Here is a 24,394-nt window from a genome sequence, read left to right on the forward strand (position 1 = left end):
TAAATACGATTTTAATAAGCGTGCCATAATTCCCGGGCGAGCAAAGGATCAAAGGAGTCTTTTCTAATATATACGCGCCGCCTGGTGATATTTATTATACACGTCCGCGGCGAACAGAAAACGAGGAGGCGAGCATGCTGCTCCTCTCCGCTCTGGCACTTTTGTGAGGAAAAAATTAGTTGCCGAGGATGATCGTCGGATGAGCTAGACATGCCCATTAATTTATATTTAATGGAGTCCAAACTCTGGAGACGAAGACGAGGCTGCTGCTGCTCGAAAAGCAAGTCTTGGCTTGGCGTGCATTAAATATTCACACAAGTGCACGGCTCCAGCGGCGCTTCAACGAGCTCCGACAGCTGCGTTTCAAACGGAATTCATCGTCGTCTGCACCGAGTTTTCCGTGCAAAATGCACTCCAGTCTCATACACAGCGGCAAGCAGGTAGAATTCTCGGTGAAAAGGGAAGGAAAATCCAAAAATTATGAAATGAAGTAGAGGTCTTTGTAAACGGTGCTCATCTCAAGAGCTTTTCTTAAAATTCGAGGTTATTTATTTTGCTTTTGCATAGGAGATTTTCCTCGTTGTTTGGCAGCAAGCGAGAGAAGGATTTTCATGAATAAAAAATTCAAAATCTTTTCTCCTGGTATTCACCCATTTTTTAGAACCTTCAAAAGTAGATTATACTGGCTATATACAGACTCCTGCAGAGCACATTACGTCATATGTAGCGTTTTGGTATTTTCACGCAGTCTAATCAAACTGGCGCGTTAAATAATGAACAAAGTGGTGCGTGGTGCGTGCCGTGCTCATTAAAAGCAAGTGCCGCTGGAGCATTTTCAAGAGCCCACCGCGTTATACCCATTCGCGGAAATAACGATATCCACTCGTTGGGCCGCTCATGCGAATGGCCCATACGTGTGTATAAAGTTGAATAAATTGTATCGGCCCCGACTGGAAAGCGAGGAGCGAAAGCGAGAGTGTGCCTCTACTGAAATTTAATTGCCACTCAATGAGTTGACTCTCGATGCGGCTTGCAATCGGCCCGTTCGCTGCAAAAGCTACCGAGAGAGCCCAAAAATTCGATGTTGTGCCTCTAAAATTCTATTTGTACTCTTGAATAAACCCATATTATGCGTCCCGATTGAATATTGATCACTTTGGGGTGATGCTTGGATTGGAATTCACGATACTTTAGGCGTAAAGCGTTGGAGGAAATCGATTTTGTTTTAGTTTTGCTATTTTAGCAAAACTAAAACTTGTGATTAGAGTACAGTTAAAAACTCAATCAAGGCGTATAATTAATTTTTGTAGCTTCAATTTAAAATGAAAATACTCATCCCTTTTTCACTTTAATTATTTAAATCTGGTTTCAAGCCGCGGTTTATATATCCACGCTAAAGGCTCTTCCGCCGAATCCTCCTCATTGTCAGGCTCATTCAATTTTGTTTGTAATTTCGCCTTGAGGCACGCACAGGAAACACATGTTGTGGCGCATGTTTGCGATGCTGCCTGGGTACGTGGAAAATGAAGTCATCTCTCAGGGTTAATTACCTGCTGCCTGCAGCCGCCAATTAATCACTTAATTACACCTGCGTAGCGGCAGATGCGTGAACGACGAGACAATGAGCCGGACACGAGATGAAGAGCTGAATGTGAATATTGTTCGGCGGCGCGGTTTGGGCTCTCTGCTAACAGCCCAATTTCAACAGGTCTCTATCTCCACCGCGCCAACCTTACTTACTTGAGTAGCTCAGGCTGTCTGTGTGTGTGTCATGGTGAGTGTGTGTATATGCACATCAGGCGTTGGATTATTAATTGCACTCCGCCCTGGTGATGAAGGCACCACCATATCTAATGACCCGTCTTCATTCATCTGCCGTTGCTCTGGCCCCAATACATCGTGAGTTGTAAATTATTCCAGGCAGAGGAATTCGGAGCCGGCCTTACAATTAGGGTGCATTGCAGGAGTAAGGGTCCTGACAGATGTGTTTCAAAGCAATAAAAGGGTAGTTTGCAATTAGATGGAATTATTCAATTTATCATGGCTCCTATACCCGGAGCCCTATGTCATGAGCGAGCAATATGAAAAAGACCTTTGTTAAGGTATATAAGAAAAATATTGAATTTAAAATGCTGCCATTGGATATTCAAAAAATGTTTTGTTTTTCAAAAAAGAAATATGCTGAGTTATTAAAATTAATATTTATTACTAATTTAACTAAAATTTTAACTGCAGTTTATATTATGTTTCTCGTAATTTGAATTAAATTATTTATTGAATTTAATTTTATATATATATAATTATTTGAGAATTTATATTAAATTAAATAAATTGTAAAAAAATTTCTACATCTCGATTTAGCAAGACAATCCTGTTATATTTTTTGTAAATATGATGAGAGAATTGTGCATCCAAGATCACAACTAAAATATGAAAATGACAACGTTGGATGATCATGGCTACTGAAAAAATGAAGGAATTTGTCTGGAAAAAATTCCCCCAATTCTTAACCCATCCATTTTTCCTTCGCATTGCGTGAAATGATGATTTAGGACGCATTTATCTCCATTTGATGGCCACAATAGGCAGGTTTTTGCCAAAGTTAATGACCTCTGTGGTAACCCTTCTCCATTCAGCAACAGTTGGCATGACAATTTTGAAGGTTCTACAGCAGCGGTACATATAAGCTTATTCGACACGCCATACACAGTGCACAGAAGCGCGGCAGTAACTTCGTTATTTTTCCAACGTGATGTATGAGAAGAAGGGAAAGAGAGTATGAGTGCTGTGCGCTCGCCAGTAATTTATGACAATCACATTGGCCGTGCTTCCTGCCGTCCGCCGCCGGGATTCGACAGACAAAAAACGCGCTGAAAGCAGGCACAGAGCTTTATTACAAAGCAGTAAATAAATTAGTGTGCACCTGACGGGGCTTCAGACAGCAGCCATCACGAATCGCGATGTGACGTGAGTGCGACGGAAGCTCACCAGACTCTCAAAAATTTTGAATCGCTTTTTTAAACATTAAAAGCTATGGCTTAGCATGAATCCAAATTAAAATAGATTTGGAAAAAGCGTTTAATTAATGGCTGACCTAATATGCTAAAGCACTAAAGCGGATAATGCACTGTGAAACTCTGAAAAATAATTTTACCTTAAATATTCTCTGGAAATCGGGAAAGAGTTAAAAAATTTCCCGCACGTTGCCGTTTAAATTTCTGAGAAAATCGGCTTCAAAGTTTGCTTGTTTATCAGCAGTGAGACTCTCCTTATTTTTCGTCAAAAGAGAAATTATCCTCTTATAATTCGCACATCGTTGAAAAGATCGCGACAAGAGGAATCGACATCAAGCGAAAATATCATTGACAAACAGTTTCAATTTACGAGATATTTGACAAAAACTGAAATTCAACTGTTACTCTGTTCTATATTTTTTCACATTGTCCAGATTATCATTCAAAATAACAATTCAATGTACTACTAATCTTAGTCAATATTCAATGAAGCTACGAGTAAACAGATAAATAAATTTCTTTGCCGTATGTTAATGGCAAGTGGGTTTTCATTTATTGCTTAAAGAGCCAAATGGCCAATTTTCTGCATGACGCGTGATAAAATGAAATATGAAAATCCATATCACGCACAGAGCTTTTGCATGGATTTTATATATTCAAATCTTGACTGAGTCTCTCTCTCTCTCTCTCGTTCCAACATCAATTCCACATTATATGGCGGGGCATTAACATCAATATGGGCGACACCAAGCACAGAGCGCTCGCAAATCCAAATATCTCGTCACGACGCGCTGAGGCGCACATTTGAATATATCAAATACACATCATCGTCGCGCATAAATTGATGCGGATTTTCGTCGGGGACGACTTACTTTTCGCACTCCGTATTTCCGGCGGCTGCGAAATCGCCGTTTCCCCGCTCGTCGTCTGGAGAGCGAGAGAGAGGAATGAATAACATACGATCATCATCATTTCCAAATGTGCCTCTTGCCAATTCATAGGAGAGACGTCCAGTGCGACTGGTTTTGGAAGTTTTTCAAACAGAAAAAGGCGCACAACTCGCAATTTAATGGGTCTTTTTCAGCCAAATGGTTGGTCTTTTGGTGCTCAAGCTATATGGAGGACAAACACAATTTCCAACGAGATGTTTAAACTGTATTCCACAGAAAAAAGTTGGCTAAATTTGCGTTGTATGCTTTCGTGGTACCGCAGACCAGATTTAGTAAACATTTGAGCTTCAGTTATTTGCTTTCGTAATTGCTAAAAGAGACAAATTTTCTACTATCTAACTCTGATTTTAGTCCCAATTGAATTGAAAGAAAATAAGTAGCTCAGTTTGTTAATTGCTAACGTATAAAACTTGTTCCGGAGTTTTGAAAAATATATATATTTATACAAGATATTTACCTCATTATAAAAAGCTACTTCAGACGAGATGTTTGGAATTTTTCTCCGACTGCTGTGGGAGCAAACGACTGTCATGTAGTGTTATTTTAACATTTAAGGTGGGTGAAATTCGCAGAATGCCAAACACTAAATTCAATAGGATTGTCAGTGCGGGCATAAACGCAGCACTTCTTCTGTGTGGAGATGAAAATTATCGCAATTCAGTCTCACGGATTTGCTAAATTCTGCTATTGATTTTTATCTGGAGCTATAGAGACGTTCAAGCTCTCTATCTGGATGAGCCATTTTTTCAATATTCAACATAATTTATCCATCAAACCTAAAGGTAACAGATATCCGCGTTGAATTTCAAAATGAAGTTTCTTTTGGTATCTCTCATGTTGGTAGAGTAGAAGGGATATAATATCAAACTGCAATATCTTATATATGCAAGTAGAACTGTTTACGCTGCAACATTCTGCTCCACTTCCATTCAACGGCAGGATATTGCAGCAACACGCAGTCGTGATTTTGATGAGCACCTGCGGCATTTTTAATTAAGGCAACACGTCTCTCGCATGAGCCAATAACGACTCTGCATGCAAATTGCACGCCGGTGGATTGTTATTTATGAAGCTCCAGCAGCTTCCGATTACAAGGTGAGTACAAAAGGTGCACGTCATATAGGCTCTCGCGCGCGATTGATTGTAATGCTCGCGTTTTAATAATGCAACTGCAAACAAAGCAAGAAGTTGAATGCATTATTTCAGATTGCAACTATTGTGTGTCGGTGCATGCACTTGTGCGGCGCGCAGAGAATGCATTTGCAACCAAATTAGCTATGATCAAACACGGGAAATGCATAATGGACTGCAATTGTTGCCGAGCAAACAGATCCATCCAGGATAATTTGCATGCAGTCTGTCATTTTTGTTATTTTATGAGAGTGAATTGACTTGCGTTTCAGCAAATATTCACATTGGGGATTGCGAAATGTGTAGATTTTCTACGGAAATTTCGTAATGAGATAAAATTTGCTTCGTTCATATGCAGTATAATGTTTTAATACCAACAAATTTTTATTTCTTAAAACGTTAAAAATGGAATATGAAGAAAGTTGTCTTAACCGAACATATTTCTTTAGAATTACCAGCTCAGTACATGTTTGATTTCACTTTGTGGCATTATTTTAAGCCAACGGACCGGCTGCGCGGCACTTGTATTATATGCCTGAGCTGGGAAAAAGGCAAACACAGCGGCAGCAGCAGAGGAAATATTTGCTCGGTGGGTTCCATGTCTGGCTGTCAAAGCGATAAGACGAAAAAATAATATTCCCGTTTTTATCAGCCCACCCTCACCATGCGCAATAAAATAGAAATATATGCCTCTGAGCGTTTGATAAAAAAGCATATGTGCTCCCCGCGTCGAAAAAGTCGCTTTCGCCGGCGCTTTTCATGAATTTTATCAGCGTGCAATGTTTTTTCCCGAATAAATTCCGCGTAAATTTCCCATTTTGCGTATGAAATATAAATAAATTTTTGAGCTTACTGTTGCGCTTTTCGCTTTCTCTTAACACCACCAGAATGAATTTTAATTTCCGTTTGAGCTGCACTCACCTGGAACAGAGAAGAAAGAGAAAAGTTAGTGTTAATTCAAAAGGCGAATAATTTTTTTTTCACTCCCCCCACACAGAGCATTCAAACTCAAGCGAGCCGTTAATTCCATTACAAAAAAAGTTCCCAGCAGCAGGGCTGGAAAACGGCGACTGTAATTACATGTAAATCGATTTATAATTAGAAGAGAATCATTTTATAATTGGTTAATTAACACTCACTGTTTCCTGCTGGAGTGCGAATGCTTTCTGATTAATAATTATATTTGGCGCTAATTTGGCCGGGCGTGATGAGAAGAATCGGTCTGTCAATTCGTTAATATTTAAATTCAAGATGATCTGATTTTTGCACACTTCACAGAAACGATTACGATTCAGGAAGTTATCAGTTCTTTCGTTCAGTTATAATCGTTAAAAATGCAATTACGGTTGAATCGTAGAAAAGTGTTGGAGCATTTTTCAGAGAGTAAAAAGTACTTCATGCCCAGCAGACACTTGATGCGGAAATTTTGTTTGATTCCCCTAGAGTACCGCGGCGAATAATTGCGTTTAATCAAAACGCGCACAGGGGTGGATCATTATTTTCGCTCCCCGTTCCGTTTTTCTTTTCATTTTTGCAGGATAACAAAGCCGAAAAATTGTGTCTCGCATGACAAATACAAAGAGCACCCGCCGCTCCGAACACGGTATAGTTTGTTTTGTTTGCATTTGTGCCGCGCGAAGCGAGGGCGTTTAATTTATTTATACTCGGGCTGCCGTTTCCATTGAAGCTTTTCCGTTTGAATCATAAGAGGAGGAAAAAGAGAGAGGGTGCCCACTCGGCCAAACACAGTATACTCACACTCATATTTATTCAAAACACCACGCAAATCGCTCCACCTGGCCTGTATTATTAATATTTCTTTGAATTCCGCGTCTTGTTTGCTGGTGTGTGAATAGGGAAGCCAGGGTGCGTTTTTGGAAACCAACCACGTCCACTTTTGCGGCTTTGCAATCATTTACCGCAGATTTAATTAAGTGTGGCCTGTTTTAAATATCTTTAAATACTTTAAACCTACTTGCTTGCTTTCAAAGTAAAATCATATTTGAATTATTAAATTATCTTATTTAAAAACAACGATGTAAAGAAAATGTCGAGAAAATTCTGTATTTCTAACTTAACATTTATAAAACCAATGTTTCACTCTGCCATATTTTGCTACGCGTGATGCTATAGTAATGAATCATCGTTAATTAAGTCTGCATAGACAGGTTTATCTTCATGTTAGATGACTTTTACACAATTTCTGGCATGGATTAAAAAATATGAATGATGGGTACACAACTCAATTGACATACTTTAATTTATTAAGTGAACAGAACAGTCTATAAACATTTTTCGAAGTCTTAAAAACCCTCATGCTGAGTAGAGCTAGTCTGAAGATTTGCGATCGCTGTGCATAATGTATTCGAAAATAAAAAAAGTCAAAACGTTTAGTGGACACGCCCATGAAATAATTTTAGCATTCCGTTGATTTTGAATGAATAGCGCGCAATCAATACAAAAGACGCGGCGAGACGCGTTTGAAGTAGATCTTTGGCGTGATTTGCCATAATGGAGTGGTGCCGTTTTGTATTATCTGACAAAGAAGAGATTTACATTTGAATACGCTCGCACGACTCGAAACAAAAATATATGTGTGTGCCCATTAATGAAGTGAATAAAGGCGAGAGCAAACCACGTCAGCAGCAAGCAGCAGCAGCAGCGAAAGGAAGACCGTCGTATAGTCACTCAAACAATGTGAGCGAAATTGCTCGTTGAATCCGGCGTGCTGAATAATAACAAAAGTGGCTCTTTTGAAGAGCTGCGCGAAGAAAGAGAATGGAAAAGCGCCTCGCACATTGGCATTATGCAGCTGGGGGATATACAACATTCTTCAGATTTGCGCGTCGTCTCGAAATGTATCAAGTTATTTCGCGAACACTGCCAGCCGCACAATGCGATTACTACATGCAGTATGGAAGAAGAGAGAAGTGGTAATTGCGAAAAAGCAGGAGCGTGTGGAGTGCGGCATAAAAGCATAAAGCACCGCCAACCGAGCGTGCTTTTTATGATACTGCAATTTTCTCACCCCGGTCAACGGAACAATCGTTTCAACAATTTTCAAGCAATTTCAAAAAGTGAGCTTTGTGAGTGAGACTCTCGGAAAATATTCATTCTCCTGGCTTAAAAACTCACGCAGTTTTAAAACGCTTTCGTTAAGATTAAAATTACCCTGCGCAATTATATTTTTAAATTATAAATGCTCATGAAATTCTACCTTATTGCTGAAGAGATTGTCACTCGAGAAAGACTGGAATTGAACGGATTTGAAAATTGAAGTTGAAATGAATAAAACTGATACTATAAGCAACGTAGACATAAATCTGTTAAATTCCACATTGCATTATCTTCCTTGTATGAAATTTAAATTGTCCTGCATGATGATTTGCGCAATGAACATAACTTGGAATATAAAAAAACCCATCCTCATTTTTGAAGGATTTCTTAAACCCTCCTCCTTTTGATTTTCATTTCAACCGTTCTGTTTTTGTGCTGAAAAACACAGACTACACACGCGTAAATGAATAAAGCAAGGAACAGCAGACTATAGTCGAGCATTGTTATTCACGCCTGGCAGGAAGCAAAATTAAGTCATCAAGTCGAGCAGGCAAGCATCACAACAATCATTATTTCACTTTAGCTCCCGCGGCACTCCGCTGTGCAGCGTTATTGCCGACGTGCCGATCAAAAATTACACGCTTCAGCATTTTCTCGTGGATTCCGCCTTTTTCCGCGAGCGCGGCTGCTTCAATTGACGGCGAAGTAAAAAGGAAAAAATGACAAAATGCGTACAAGCTGCCTCCCCGCCCCCAAACTATTGCGTGGAATTATATTATAACTTTTTAGCTTTTTTGCTCAGTCACGGCTCGCTAAGTTTCAACTTGACCGCACAGAGCCAAAGCTTTCAATATTTCACATGCAAGGTTCTGGTTAGTGAATATTTACCGTGTCGTTCGCTCACTCTGGCTCACTCCCAGCGTTGCGTATTGATTGATTGGATTGTTCCACCGTTCAATCATTGCAAAAGCTTTGCACATATCCCACAACGTACGCAGGAAACAAAAGTTTGTACAAGGTTTATGCGCTTTATGCCAACCTCCTGCAGCATTTCGCTAATGAAAAATCTGCTTTCGTCTGAATTTTCAAGGTATTTTTTGATATGTTCATCTACAATTTACAGTATCAATTTAAATTAATATTTTCATGACCCTGCAGAGCGGTATTTTTCCTTGTTATTCTTGTTCATATCAGTTTTATAAAAATACAAGAGTTATGAGAATATTAACAGTTTTTTAATTCGGTCCCACCAAATTTCGAGCTTTAGAACCAAAGAGTATGATTAATTTTTTATTTTTAACCTTTTAAAAACAGTTTTATAATTTCCTCTATTTGTAGAAATTTTTGTTGAGCGCTTTTATAGTCACGAAACATCATGAATTGAATATTTTATCTTTTGTACTTTGGATGCTGGGCTACGCATCCCTTCTCTGTTTCTTCTAGAAATAGCAGACGTCCTTAGTGCACTCTACGAATACGCCCAGTCGGAAATCCATGCGGGACAAGAGCGAAATTTCCATGCAGCGTTGTGACATATGTGCTCCGCTCGCGGAAGACGCGTCAAGCCTTTGACGGCTCCAGCGCAAATGCAGCGCCCTTTCTCTCTTCTCTTCCCTTTATTTGACACGAGCAGAGGCGACTAATGGATCATCCATTTTTGTAGCCAGACACAGACACTCTCCCTTTCCTTTCTCGCTAGCTCGCGTGTCTGCCGTCTCGACCCCTGAAGCGACTGTTCTGCACTTAAAACCGCTAGGATCAAAAGTGCATCAGAGTAGATTTATATTTTCGGGTGCAGATCAACGTTTGTGAACTGAGTAGAATCCCAAGTTAAAAAGGGAACAAAGCTATATACACTATGAATTTAAATTTAATAGAATCATGTGAATTTAAATTTCGAACAAAAGCATATTAAATGGAGAAAGTCTTTTACAAAATATTTTTTGGATTAGTGTGAAAGCATTAGTGTTGCATTTTTATCTGAAAATCTTTTCAACTAGCGGAGGGTGAGCGCTCTTTGCATGGCGACAAGGAGAGATTCGTCTCTTTTCAGTGCGCAAAAGCGGATAAATTACGATGCCTCTCTCCGATAAAACTTTTTGGCTAGACTTGCTTTTTTAAAGTGGATGGCACCGAAATTGAGTCGGGTATAGACGCAGTTGTTGAAAGGAATAAGAGTCGGTTCTTGTTCTCTCATTGTCGGCTCAGGAATTCAACAGGGGTGGAAAAGGAAGAAGAATAAGTTCGCAAAGCAAAAGCAGCAGAACCATATACCCTTCTATGCCGGGTTTACACGCTTTTTACATTTTATGAGAGCTCGCGTGCGTGGCGAGAGGGAAAAGAGATATCTCACTTTTATAGAATAAAGAAAGTATTTCTACGCTACCCTATGTGGCGTTTTCTACGACCAAAGTGAATTTTTGATGGATTTGAAAACACATTTTTTACAATTGGTGCGTAGGTTAAAAATTTTAATGCCTGGATCAATTGAAATTAGTACTAAAAGCTTCATGAATTAAGTAATTCCAGTTTAAAAATCAAGATAAAATGACAAAATCATATTCTTTTATTTACAGATATTTTTGCTTATATTTTTCTTTACAAATTTATATTCACGAAGTGATGAAGCTTTAAAATAATGCAATGCTTAAAAAATTAATAGCTGATGGGTATTTAAATATTGCAAATTTAAAAAGGCTGCATGATAATAAAATCCCGCTGTCAGGACCATCCAGTAAACGCTGATAACATGTCTTCGCTTCCGTGCGCTTTTCCCCCCAGAAATTTCACACCCCAATTACTCGCGACTGTATTTTCCAATTATCGAATTGCTCGTCCCTGCGGCTCCAGGCAAGTTCGGCATTATTTCGTCGGGTGAAGGCAGAGTGAGCGTCAGGTAGCAGAAGCAGATAGAGAAGCCGAGGTGTCTGCTCGGCGTGGCGTGCGTGCTCTGCTCGTGTGCGTTTCGCAGGGGGCGAGTGTGGATGTGTCACGTCTTTATCCATCTCATTCGCTGCGGGTGTTTTTGCCCCGAGGTAAGACAGACGCACACAGCGATGCTGCTTGGAATAATAAGCGTTCCTCCGCAGTCTTACACGAGGTTCAACCACACGCGCATTATTGTTATTATTGAGTCCCCGGGCCATGCTCAAAAACTTCACTTGCAAACTAAGATTATATACCGCAAAAACGTGACGGATCTCTTTCAAGGAAACTCTCTCCGTCGGTGGAGAATGCAAGGGAAGGCCTCTATGCTCTGCTTCTCTTTCGCGTAGAGCACGTCGCTGTCAAGCTGTCAAATTTTCACCTGCTGCGAGGAAATTCCGTCTTGCTGCCAAATTTTGCGTGGCCGGATTGCGATAGGCGCTCTTCCGATTTCATTTGCCGCCGGCTCTCTGCCTTTCTGTCTGAGCACGCATTTCTATCGCATACAAGATTAAATATATCTAAAAAGGTCCTATCGAAGCGAGGGTTTGTGTCCGCGGAGATTGCTACAAGCATTTTGCAGAATTCTGTTGATTTTTTTTTATCAAATGGTAGCGATGACGGCGAAATTTATCGAGCTAAATAAGACCGAAATTTGTGAGGGAAAAGTTTAATACTATATATGTGGATGGAACGTGCTCCCCAGCAAGCAGTTATGTCGCGACGCGCCTTTTACAAAATGAACTTTCCACTTGGACAGTATATGCTTCCACGAGGGAGTACTTATAGCGCAAAATAGTCTATTTATCATGGGCATTTGAATTTGGCAACGAATTTTCACCTCCTGGGGGAGATCTCACGCCCTCCTCTCTCTTTGCGGCGAGAGCACAATGAAGGATCCGGCCTTCAACCCCCGCAACGCCGCGCTTAATTTAGTTTCAAAGTAATCTTTATTATGGTTCTGCAGGGCTATTTTGCCCCATACATTGCCATATCCAGACAAAATAATATCAGTTTGAACATAATTGTATAAAAGAGAGGTGATTCAATATTTCTTGAGGTACTGTTCTTTTAAAAATTCCTTGAATGCACTTTGGTTTCCGTTGAGACACAAATTCGGCGGAAGATTGTTCCAGAGGCGGTAGCTCTGCACTTGAAAACAGTTTTCGGGCACTTCAACACTTACAAATGGGGCCATTAGTTTCATTTGATGCGCTCTTGTCCTGCCAAAAAGATTTACATCGTACATTTTGGTTGCTAAATGGCACAGATAAGGCGGACAATTTTTGTACAGAATTTTGTGTGTCTGCACTAACAAGTGCAGATTTCTCCTATCGATTACATTTAATATTTGACATTTTTTATAGAGATCAGACAGTTTTTGGCCACGTTTAACATTATAAATATAACGAATTACATTATTCTGCAGTATTTGTAGCTTATTTAATTGACAGGTACTGAGATTACAACACACAATATCGCCATAGTCAAAATGGGGCAGGATTAAACTCTTAACAAGTTGCACTCTTATTTTCTCTGGGGTTACGCTTCTAAATTTTTGTAAGTTTTTTAAGGTGCCGTAAACTCTTTGAAAAATTCGCGAAACTTGGCCATGCCAGGAGAGGGTTTTATCAAAAACGATGCCTAGATTTTTCACATTTTCGCTGAACTCAAATTCAACCTCACGCAACTCAATCTCATCGCTAAATTGAATTTCATTGTCTTTAATTTTAACTTTGCCGATTGAGTCGAGCTGTACGCGGGAGTGTTGCCGCTCTGAGCCCACTAACAGCACCTGCGTTTTGCGTGGATTGAGTTTCAGGCCGTGCATTTCAGACCAGTTGACGACGTCGCTTAATATTGTGTTCATTTTGAGAATGCCACTTTCGATTTCATCCGGCTTGCAACTAATGTATAATTGAATGTCATCAGCGTACAAATGGTAGCTGCACCGACCTTTAAATAAGCTGACCACATCGTGCGTGAATATTGAAAAAAGAAGTGGGCCTAGAACAGCTCCCTGAGGAACGCCAGCCTCAATACTGACCCACTGAGACATTTTACCATCTGAACCGCGAATTGCATGCAGTCGGCCGGACAAGTAACTCTTAAAAAACTTTATCACTGATTCAGAGAAATTGAGCTGGCGCATTTTGCTGAGGAGTAAAGCATGATCAACAAGGTCAAATGCCTTTGAATAATCAAGGAAAACCATCAGAGAGATTTCGTTGCGGAAAATGGCTAGGCGTAAATCCTCGGTTATTTTGAGGAGCGCCGTGGTCGTGCTATGCAGCCTGCGGAATCCTGATTGAAAAGTGTCTATAACCTCGTGCGCCTGTAGGTACTGAATAATTTGATCGTAAGCAACTTTTTCTAGTACTTTCGAGATGGTACACAAAATACTAATTGGCCTGTAGTCAGAGCTACATTTTGGGCGTCGCACTTTTGGCAGCGGCTTTAAAATGGCTTTTTTCCATTCGCTGGGGTATATTGCTGATTGAAGTGACGAATTTATCAGGAAAACCAACGTGGGTAAAATTATATCAATCGACATCGTTAACATTTTATTAGAAATTGCGTCAACCCCTTCTGCTGAGGAAGTTATCCCCTTGAGAGCGTATTTAACCTCTGTAGGTGTGACGTACTGAAAGTAAAATTTCTGCTCTCCGACAATAGTGCGAGGTAGCCGAAAGTCAGCTTTGATTTTTAATAACACTTCCGCAGCTCGTCTGATCGTGAGCTCTTCGACTAATTTATCTGTTGGAAGGTGACTGTCTACAATTTGAGTTTTATCTTTAATCAAGCCTAGAGATCGCAGCTTGCCCCAGACATGATTGGATGTGGCCAGCTCGTTCAGGGTGTTAAATACTATTGATTTGTGAAAGCCTAGCGTCAGTTGTTTAACTTTATTTCTCAGTTTTTTATACGACTTGAACGACTCCTCGTCCTGCGCCTTTTCAGCTTTTTTCCGCGCTTTATCTCTCTGTTTGGAAAGCTCAATAATTGTTGCGGGCAGCTGCGGCTTGAATTTGGTACACTTTTTGATGCGTTTCTTAGGGGCGACTTGATCGAAAAGCAATGTGAGATTTGATGTGAATTTCGCTACTCGGTCATCGAGGTTGGCTTCGGGTTCACAGTCGTGCCAGCGTATTTCGATTGCGCGCTTTAACAATAGCTCCTGATCAATTTTATTGAACTCTCGCACAAATTTAGCGTTACTGCTAATTTCGGACGCTTCCAGGTCGAGAACGGCATAAAGTGCATAGTGATGCGAAAGGTTATTTTCGAGTTTGCCATAGCTGGCGCACGACGTTTCTGGCGAGGACAGAATAGCGTCAATGGTGGTCGAGGCGTTATAAGATAAATGCGTGTCATCGATTGGCAAACGCTTAAGCCCGAAATCTTTCATTAACTGTTGCAGACTGCTCAGGAGTGGACCGTGATCTTTAAAGTTGCAGTTAAAGTCGCCTACAACGAGGCACTGTTCGTATTGGGTGTACCATTTATGGAGTTCAGAAAATAGTGGCTCGAATAATACGTTATTTTGGGGCCTCCTGTATAACGTGCAGACTAAAATGCTTTCATATTTTAACTTTACTTCAAAAATAATGAATTCTATTGTATCAGGATTAGAGTTTTGGCTTTTAGAAAGAATTTTATACTTCAGTCCGCTCTTCAGGTAAAACGCAACGCCGCCTCCGCGAGTAGCCAACCTATCATGCCGAAACAATTCATAGCCGTCGATGGTAAATTGGGCATCTATATCGTGCTTGCCTTTTAGCCAAGTTTCAGAAATACAAATTAAATCAACGCATTTAAAGGATAAATAATGTCTAAGCAGTCTTATATGATCCACATTGGCCAGCGATTGAGCGTTTAAGGAGACAACTTTAAAAAAGCTATTTGCATTTGCATTGCTAACACAATTAAAGTAAATAATATCACCTCGCAAATTCAGTTCTGGTGGCTTCGCTCCGAGTCCGACCCGTTGCTGCTGCCTGTCGCTGACCTCAGCCTCCTCTCCACCATCCTGCCCCTCTGGGGTTTGCCCACCGCCTTTTCCTGCTTGTCTTTGTTGCTGTTGAGGGGCGCGGTGGCAAAATCCAAGGGCTGTCCGGCTGGAGGAGGAAGCGGAGGATCACTAGGGGAGATCGCCGCTTCTTGGCGTGTTCTCTTCTTCTTCTTGGGCCGTCCATCGTCCGTCGGGTTGCCGCTCTCGCTCTCAGCCTCTGCGTCGATGCCTTGGTTGTCTGTGGCTCGGCTTTGCTGATACTTTCTGAGCCAGCCTGGCTTTGAGACATCGTCAGAGGTCAGCTTTTCTCCTTCAACGACCAGGAAATTCCGCTGCAGTTTCGCTAGGAGGCCAATTTTGTTCGCCTGATTTCGCGCTTCGACGAGCTTCCTGCGCGCGCACCGCTCTTCGGGTGTGAGGTCGTCGGACACCACGATGCTTGTACCCTTCAGTTTCCCAGCGTTACGCATTGCGCGGTCCTTGTCAGCCTCACTTCTAAAGCGGATGATGATGGGCCGCTTTTCACCCTTGGGATCGCCAATCCGAAACTGGCTCTCCACAATGTCGCGGCTAGGGCGTTCTTCGAGTTGCAGCTTCTTGAAGAGTACTTCATTGACTGCATCCTCGATAGGAGCCGTGGATGACAGCCCGAAAACTACCATGTTTTTCTTCCTCCTATCTTTCTCAAGAATCGCCAACCTCTTCTCCAGGACAGACACTCTGGCTGAGAGGGCGTTTTTTTCCGCGGTTAGCGCGTCAACCTTTTTGTTAACTGAATTAAGCTGGTCTGCTATCCCGTCGACTGAGGTGCGCAGTGCCTTTATGCCTTCATTGCTTGCGCTGATGTGTTGATTGGTGACGTTCAGTTTGGCGGTCAGTTGGGTTTCCAGAAGTTTGCCTATTTGTTCAATCAGGTCCTGAGGAGCGTCTTCGGGGCCAGGATTCGGTTCAATGTTCCCGGAGGCGAGCAGAATAATGAGAAAGTAGGCTCCGGTCCCAATGAAGGTAGTAAGCGTGGATTCTGACTGGTGCTTGCCTGCAAAAATTGATGCAAAAATGCTCGCCGGCGGACGTGTGGTGCACATTCCAGATAGGATGAGTGGGTGCCGGGCGGTCTGGTGCTGCCCGTACCTGCACAGCCTTCTGCGAATTGCTCGCGTAACCGCTGACTCTATGCGCCCATAATGAGATAACACTTGCCATATGGGAAAACTCGGCCCCCGGACAGAAGAGGTGCAGTCCGCACCGTCCAGTTGCCAAAATCCCGAACGCGGGTCTTCATACCTCTGTTGGTCCTGGAGTCCCGGTTTGCAAGGTCGGATTACCGCTGTAATTGCGATAATAAGCAGGAGCCGCTTCAGCTTGCGTGCTGCGGCGGCCATGTCTTCCCCTCTCTTCAATGCAAGTTGAATTTGGCCACCCCTGGCCAGATTTTTTCAACGCAAAAAGTGCATGGTGAGAGTGCGTTTTTCTTGCACCGCGCAAAGACAAGGCATTTCGTGTGCGTCGAAAGGAGGAAAAATGGAAATTTCATCGCGGCGCTCGTTTGCATGGCGCGGCGTCGAAGCCATCATGAAATATGAAACAGCCGCCCTCCCCGTGCAAGCATGCTGTGTGAGATGCATAAAAGAAAGCAGGAAGACAATTTCATTTGCCGCCACCTTGTGAGGTGCATGCATTCACAATGTAGCCGAAAACCGCCCCGCGCGTTTCCCGGCTCAGGGGTGAGTGCAGGAAGCAGGAATGTAGCAGCGAGCAGCCCGTCGGCAACGCGGAGAGAGGCTCCCTGCGCTTATTTCTTTCTCTCGCCGGCTTGGTTTGCAGCCCCTGGGACTTGAGGCTGCTTTTCCTGCCAACTGGATGAGCTGCTCCTGTCTCGTGGATCAGAAAAACAAAATTTGCATCCAATGAAATAGAGGAATAATATTTTGCGGCTTGGTTAAATAAAATTGCGTTGAGGGATGAATGGGGGAAAGAGATATTATAGTTGTGGCTCCAAATTACAAATTAACTCCTCTAGCAATTAGAAACAAAATCTTTCAACTTTTTCGAAGCATGCATTAAATTTAAATTTGCTGTGGGTGAACCACATCTATTTTGTCACATTACATTTATTTGTAATTTGCGTAATTTATTATTTTTCCAGTGGATATAGCATATTGGTTTTATATTAAATTAATTAAAACATTTAAAACACCTTTTTTGCTTTCTACTGATTGAGCTATGGTTTTTCAGTCTAATCATATTGTCTCAGGAAGAATTAAAGAACAAAATTTGAATGAGAACTTCAGCCAAGGTTTGTTAGAAAGCTGCTTAACTCTTTAGGAGCTGTATAGACATTCCTATACTCTTCAGAATATTGAAGGTATCAAAGAGCATTATACTGTGCACAAAATCCCTTTCAGAGAAAACACTCTTTTCAGTGTAAAAAATCTAAAATAATGTAATAAAACCCTCTCTTCCCATCATTCTGCGTACTAAGAACCTTTTGTTTTACTTTTACGACATTTTAGCTCACTTTAAAGTTGCAAATAACGGCGCAAGAAAGAGTTCAAATAATACACATCCCTTCTTGGCCCTGATACTCTCGCACCGAGTGTCTTCCCCCAATTAAAAAGGGACGCTGCTTCCTCCCAGAAAAGTACATATACACGACGAGAGACCCCTTATATCGTCTAAGTTGTATGTACCGCCCTTTTCAGCCGGGCATTTCTCTCACTCTCTTCCTCGGCTCACACCTTGCTTTCTTTTTCCTCCGTCTTCTCGACTTGCACTGCTCCTTATTATTATTTTGAGCTAGCTCATTAATTCCCCGCACATTTCCTTCCTTGGCAGCGGTATTTACTCCGCACCGACATCATTTAACTCTTTTTCCAGAAATGCGCTGGCTGCTCTCTTGCCTCTCCGAATAAGGGCTGGGCCGGGGGATTTTCCGCAGCTCTCGCAAAACAATGGAACGCATTAGGCGTTCTCCCCCGGAATAGACTCGGCAAGTAATGGCATTAAACTGATTTCGCTGCGTGCTTTTCTGACCCCGCACGCGCGTTTCTTCGTGTGTTTTGGCCAGATTTCGGTAAGGTTTCTTACTGATAAGTCTGCGATAATAAGGCACCGAATTCCCGGCTCGTTCAATTAAGAGGGGAACGGGAATGGATGCTTCCCAAGGACATAGCAAAAGCTGACTGTCAACTTTTCAACAGGAGAGTGCATATGCAGCAAAAACAACCACTCACCAAATAGCCGAAAACAAAAACACTCTGACCATATCTTCAGTTTGACAAACAAAAGTTTTGACCCACCTGAAACAGAGAAATACGTCCATAAGAAATCAAAAGATCTTGGAAGGACAGATAAAGATAAACAGCTTTTTTAGAACTGGAATAGGCAGGACTTTCCAGTCTGAAAGGTTTTAAACCATGTCAGTTAAAAATGAAACGGTGTAAATAAGGTAATTTTAGAAAAGTATGCTTGAGGTGTCTTTATTTTTATAAATTAAGGAAATAATTTATAAAAATAAATATCTCCTGATTTTTCCTCCTGAAAAAAACTAACACTGAAGCTAAAAAAGTTGCTGCTTTTGCATTCATATATTTATGCTATCCACGTCCGTGATTATGAGCAAAAAGTTTGGTAACGAGGGAAAGATTAACTTTTTTTCAGTTGTGTGTTGTTCTTGCATGCTCTTTTTATTTCGTTTGCGGCCAAATATGTATAATAGGATTTGGACCGCGATGAATTAAAAAAAAACATTTTCCTCCCTCCAAGCTATTAGGGTGGACAAGTTCAAGTAGAATGACGCGCATTTTCCTCCCGTTTTTCACGTTTTTTGCCGGTCCGGAGCAGCATACAAATTTATCTTCGCTAGCTGACAGCGTTCGCCAACTCGTATTTTCGCCTGTTTTTGCGGAGGGCAAGACGAACGGACAGAAATAATAAAATCCTCATTCGGAGGACGTGTCGCGAGAGGCGCACACGTATTTTCCCTTTCGCCCATGAATCACCACAATTCCGAACTTTAATCAGATTATACGCGAGGGGAGAGCGAATATAATTTCCTCCTAATTTTTTGTAGCGCGCCAGCAACAACAAACACACATGAGTCACCCCTCGGTGAGCAGCACCCAAAAAAGACCGAAAAGTCTCCCGCTTTTCCCTCTCCACGCACGTATACAAAACTGATAATTAAATTGGCGTCGTGCTGAAATTACACGGCGCGCAGAGAGAAACTTTTGGAGGGTGCCAGTCGCAGACGGGGAGCGAAAAAAATACAATTTTGACAACTCCATCGAAGGCAGGCAACTCCTAGCTATTATTATTATTATCGTCATCATTCGAGAGCGGCTGCGATGTTTAATACTACTACTAACTGCCTGCCATTAAAAAGGAAAGGAGCCGCCGCGCCGGCGGTAGCTCGGAAAACGGCACAGATGGTTCCGTCATAATACTCGCTCGCACCACGCTGCTCTCATCACTCAAATTTTACTGCCCAAGGAAACAGCCGCAGCTAGCCCGAGTTGATTTTAATTTCCCTTTCCGCCAGTGGCATACGGCACACTGAACTTTTGCCTTCCGAAATAAATAGATATATATCATCGCTGTTATTGATACCCACTCGCACCAATGAATTTTCATCTCGTTTGATTCTATTTATTTAGCGTATCGGCCATAATGCCAACAGCAATAAAACTGTTTAATTGAACTAAATTGCCCAAATTTTAGAACTCGCTCAACTCCATGTTGGATTTTACAGGATGATTGGGTAAATGAAGCTCTATAAACAGCAAGGAATTCTAGCACGCGTTTTCTAATGGACAGCAGCTGTTTCGTCCCTTCAAAATCAGGCCTCGATTAGTGCAGTTATTTACCTGCAAAACAAAATCCACGCCGCAGTAGAGCGAATTTAGAATCTCCTGGTGAGGACAACAATAGATTGCACAACTGTCGTAACAGTGAGAAAAATAAAAAAGAGGAAAAGTGATGAAGTCACCATATACCATATAACCCTCATCCCTCTATGCAATAAAACAAATTTACGTTAAATGCCTAAATATTTAGATGAAAAACATTTGTGCTGTTTACAAAAAGGGAACGGTTTAATTTCATTTCAGTCAGTACGATGAGGAAATGTTTTGGATTGTTTCGTAACAAATTTTAAGATTTTCCACAGCGATTTGTTTACCTTAATTAAGATCCCATTTCAGCACGATACATATAAAAAAGTAATATTATCCCGGCTTGGCAAATTTACATCTCTGTGAGAAAGATTCCGACAGGTCGAAATACGCGTGGCTAAATAATATTACGAATTCCAGTCAGTTGAGATGCAGTGCGCAGCACGTCTGAATTGAAAGCGAGGGGGAAATAGTTTAATTTCCACTTTGACGTCGTCTACCGCTCGTTCTCGCTCTCAGTCGCGCCTCTCTCGCTCCACAGAGTTCACAGCACTGGCAAATAATAATCTAAATAAATTAAGCGCCGTTAGCTGCCGGTGGAGGCAAAATTACATTATAATTTAATTTGCCAACCCGAACTGCAAGTCAAATATAAACCTGGTGGATTCGGCGGCGCGTGCTGCGTTTCCAGCAGCAATTTGTGTGTGTATATGTACCTAAATAATATGTATCACGCTTTGCCTCGCGTTCTCTCCCGCTTGTAAATTGCACGAGTTTTACACCTCCACCACCGCTTTGCGTTTTAATTAACCGAGGATCGGGGACGCATTTGAGCAGAAGAAAGACGCTCCAAGTTGAAAAAGTTCGCGTTTCTCGTGATCACAATGGGGCGTCTCTCGTCTTATTTTTCTTGGAGCGTGTATGCAGTGCAAATGGAATAATGATTGGGTTTAAGAGCATCAAAAAAGTCGCCGGGCTGCTCTCGGAAAGTGATTTCCAATAAAGTGTAAGAGCATTAACAAAACTTTCCATGCTGCCAAGATGGAAAAAAGCCCGAGTTGGCGCGCGAATTACGTTGCCAAAGCTCTTTCTCTCCTCGCCTGCCCGGCTTTGCAGCCCCGGCGTCTTCGCCGCAAAATGGAAATACGCGCGCACTTTCCTTTCACACAGTTCTGCGAGTGCCTGATAAAAGTTTGCGGCTTAAAAACTGAGAGAGCAGCCAACATCTCGGCGTATGCGCACACAATGTACATTTCCGCCCAAAATGCTAGTCCTCACGATTCTGTCTTTAAAAATATTTTAGCAATATGCATTTCCACCGCCAGCAGCAGCTTTTCCTCCTCACCCGACGGCGTAAAAAACATTTCCTCCCCAATTTGGATCCGCATCCATAGCAGCGTGCGACAGATTCTTTTCCTCTGCTCTTTCTCTCTCCCCGCCATATTCAATCTTAATACTTTGATCTTTCTGTAATAACATTTCCTTTCGCTCTCCGCCGCCTGCAGTCCCTTTTTTATTATTATCGCGCACTCTGGCAAGGTTTCATCCCATGAGAGGTATTCACTGCTCTGATTATTGCACGCGCGCGACCTTCGACGGGAATGATATCCGCCGATTGGTCCACCCAATCCCTAGATAGGGATTCAAGAATCTTATAATCTAACTATTGTGCGAGATTGAAAGGCCAGCAAAAATATCGATATCAGAAACTTGATGAAGACTTTCTCAATTGTTAATACCAAATTTGACATCAAATCCAACACATCTTTTTATTCATGATTTAAGACGCCAGATTTTAAATTACAAATTCCTCGAACCGAACAGCAGAAATTCTGTTTTACATAGGTATTGGATATGAACTTTACTAGTAAAATTAAAAGTCCGATTTTGAACATTTAAGGTTAAAAGAAGAGCCGGTCTATCTTCTTTAAAGAACTAATTATCTGCTGATTTCAGGCGTTTTTAAAAAGAAAGAGATTTCTCCTTAAGCCTGTATGAGCGGAACGGAAGCCGATCCTTATTGAGAGAGAGTAATTAATTGGCTTTTGCGACTTAAGATATAGAGCAAGCACGTGCTTTTGCGAAGGATTTTCTTTAATTGGGTCGCAAGATGAGTCTTTTTGTGTTGATGTCGGGAGAGCGACGGAAGAAAGACTATTTTTCGCTTTGTACCGCTTGCTTTGCTGACTTGATTTGTACAGCACAATAGAGTTAGTTGCCTTTCACAGGTCAGAAGATTTGATTCTTTTATTTTTATTAAGATTCAATTGAATGCTTCTTTTGACAGCTGGTTCCATTTTCTTTGACTAAATTAGTAGATGTTAAAAGATAAACTTAATTATAGAGAGAATTTTCTGCACAGTTCCAAAAAATCAAATATTTATTTATTCTTTCAAACCGTTTTAAAACGAATGGCAAAGATGATTGCATTTGGTAGCAGAAAAAACTAGCGGGTATCAAATATCAAAAAATAAAAACTTCAAATAAAGATTTCCGCAGTGCGATTGAGTTAAATGTAATTTCTTGGGGCCTGTGTGCTATTCCCTGTTATGACCTTCGACCCGGGGAGCAATCCACTTTTTGTCAACTGAACAAGCTGCAATTAGAGAAACCCCACTGTAGTCTCGTTCTGACCAATTCAAATGCCCGGCCGTAAACAGGCGTCGTTATCATTGCAATTCATCGGTGAAATTCCCCGTCGTTTCCTCGGCAACGAGCCCGGTGGCAATAACCGTGCACGACAAGCATGCGGAAAGCAATCGCAATCACGGAAAGTGTGTTTCTGCGCCGTTTCTATTTTCCTCTCTGACCAATACAGAACAGAGAGCAGACACACATTACCTCATGCTCAAGCCAATTTCTCGAGTGGCCTCAGCATCAAGCAAATCAAATCCTGTGGATGAGCACAAACTTCAGTGAGAATCTTGGTTAAAATCATTTGTATCATAATCATTTTTAAAATGCAATCGGTTACGAAAGTAAAGTTGAAGCTTTTCATTCTTTATTTGATTTCTTAATTCCTGGATATATCTGCTAAAAATTTTTACTATATAGTTGGATTATTAACAAAAAGTTTTTTATCTGACTGTCATTTTTTGCAGAGTTAAATTAAAAGTCCTGATCCAGGTGTAATTTCTGGCAAGAATAAAAAAACTGGTCGAAATTTTTCTTGTTAAGGTAAAAATTCACACAGCAGATTAATTTTATTCTTTTATATTGGTTTTCATCCGATACTGAAGCGTTGAACATTATTTCTAATTTAAACAAAACACATTCACGTTTGTCTCTTTCATCAAAATTGCTTGCGTGAGGGGGCAAATGGAATTGAAATATTATCCTTATAGTTCGTGCTCCATTCTGACCGATGCGCACTCGCTGAGCAGCATCAGTTGTATGGCATCCGTGGAGGCGAGCCTAAAAAGCCAATTTCTCGGATGGCTTCTAGTACCCCTGCTAGCTCTCTCGTGCTCTCGGGTAATTTATTCTCGCCAGCTTATTAGAAGCGAACAGACTAATGGCTACTTATTTGGAGATTTTTCGCCTCGAGGGCTGCTCCCGAGGGGGCCGCACTCGCCCCCGCACCAGATTTCACCCTCAGAGAGCTGGTCAGCGCGCCTTTGTCGGGATTGACCGCGTGTATTGTGCTTCGTAAATTATGGCTCTCATTACACCACCCCTTTCCAATTAAAGCAGCTGCAGCAGCAGGTACGGGGGGCCGATAAATTAGGCAAGCCTCCGTGACAAATTGCACCGCCCCCGGACTGCATTGAGAGCCGTAAATAAAAAAGGTCACGGCCGAAATGTCAATGCGTGCGTCGACGCTGCTTAATGGGCTGTTTACGCCGCCTGCTGCAACAATACACGCGCCCTTTTTCTTTTCCCGGGCCTTCTTCATTATGATGTGCGGCGTTTATTGTATTACTTCGCACGCCTTTGTTGTTGCAACAACAGCACACCGAGGTCTGCTGCCTGACCGGCTGGCGAAATGGATCATGGGGGCTTTTACCGCTGCACCCACCAGCTTTTTGCCAAATTAATTTATTTCGCCGTTGTTCGGAGAGAGAAAAATGTAAATTTTGATCATTTTTGCCCCAATTAATATTACAAAAAATCAATGCCACGAGCTTGCTGCCTAATTGTAAGTTCACCTCATTTAAAATTCTAAATGGGTTTCAGCTTCAAAGAAAGAAATAATTAAACATGTTTCCCTCCTCCACCCAAACAATCAGGTCTGCTTTATAAATCGACATTTTAATTTATCCTGCTGAAATCAACTAAAGTGTGAGTGCGCATCGGGTGCTGCGTCATTTTCATTTCGCGTGCAGGAGCTTTTGATAAAGCGGCTATTTGTGCTCGAACTCAGCCGCAAATCCAGCCATTCAGAGTGTTGTATAACACGCACAATATTATCCA

At 41.6% G+C, this 24,394-nt stretch overlaps 2 protein-coding genes across 3 annotated transcripts in view; both read right to left on the bottom strand.

The window, feature by feature from the left end:
- The window catches only part of pxb, a 132,511-nt gene that overhangs the window by 67,897 nt on the left and 40,220 nt on the right, over nt 1-24,394 (bottom strand). The window lies entirely within an intron of this gene.
- On the bottom strand, nt 12,012-16,474 carry LOC135933887 (uncharacterized). Its single transcript, XM_065475296.1, has 2 exons — nt 15,023-16,474; nt 12,012-12,300 (listed from the first exon to the last, which is right to left on the bottom strand). The coding sequence occupies exon 1, from the start codon at nt 16,469-16,471 to the stop codon at nt 15,032-15,034; it is 1,440 nt and encodes a 479-aa protein (XP_065331368.1). The 5' UTR covers nt 16,472-16,474; the 3' UTR covers nt 12,012-12,300; nt 15,023-15,031.

This window comes from Cloeon dipterum, chromosome 1 (genome assembly GCF_949628265.1).
Source record: "Cloeon dipterum chromosome 1, ieCloDipt1.1, whole genome shotgun sequence".
Lineage (NCBI taxonomy): Eukaryota > Metazoa > Arthropoda > Insecta > Ephemeroptera > Baetidae > Cloeon > Cloeon dipterum.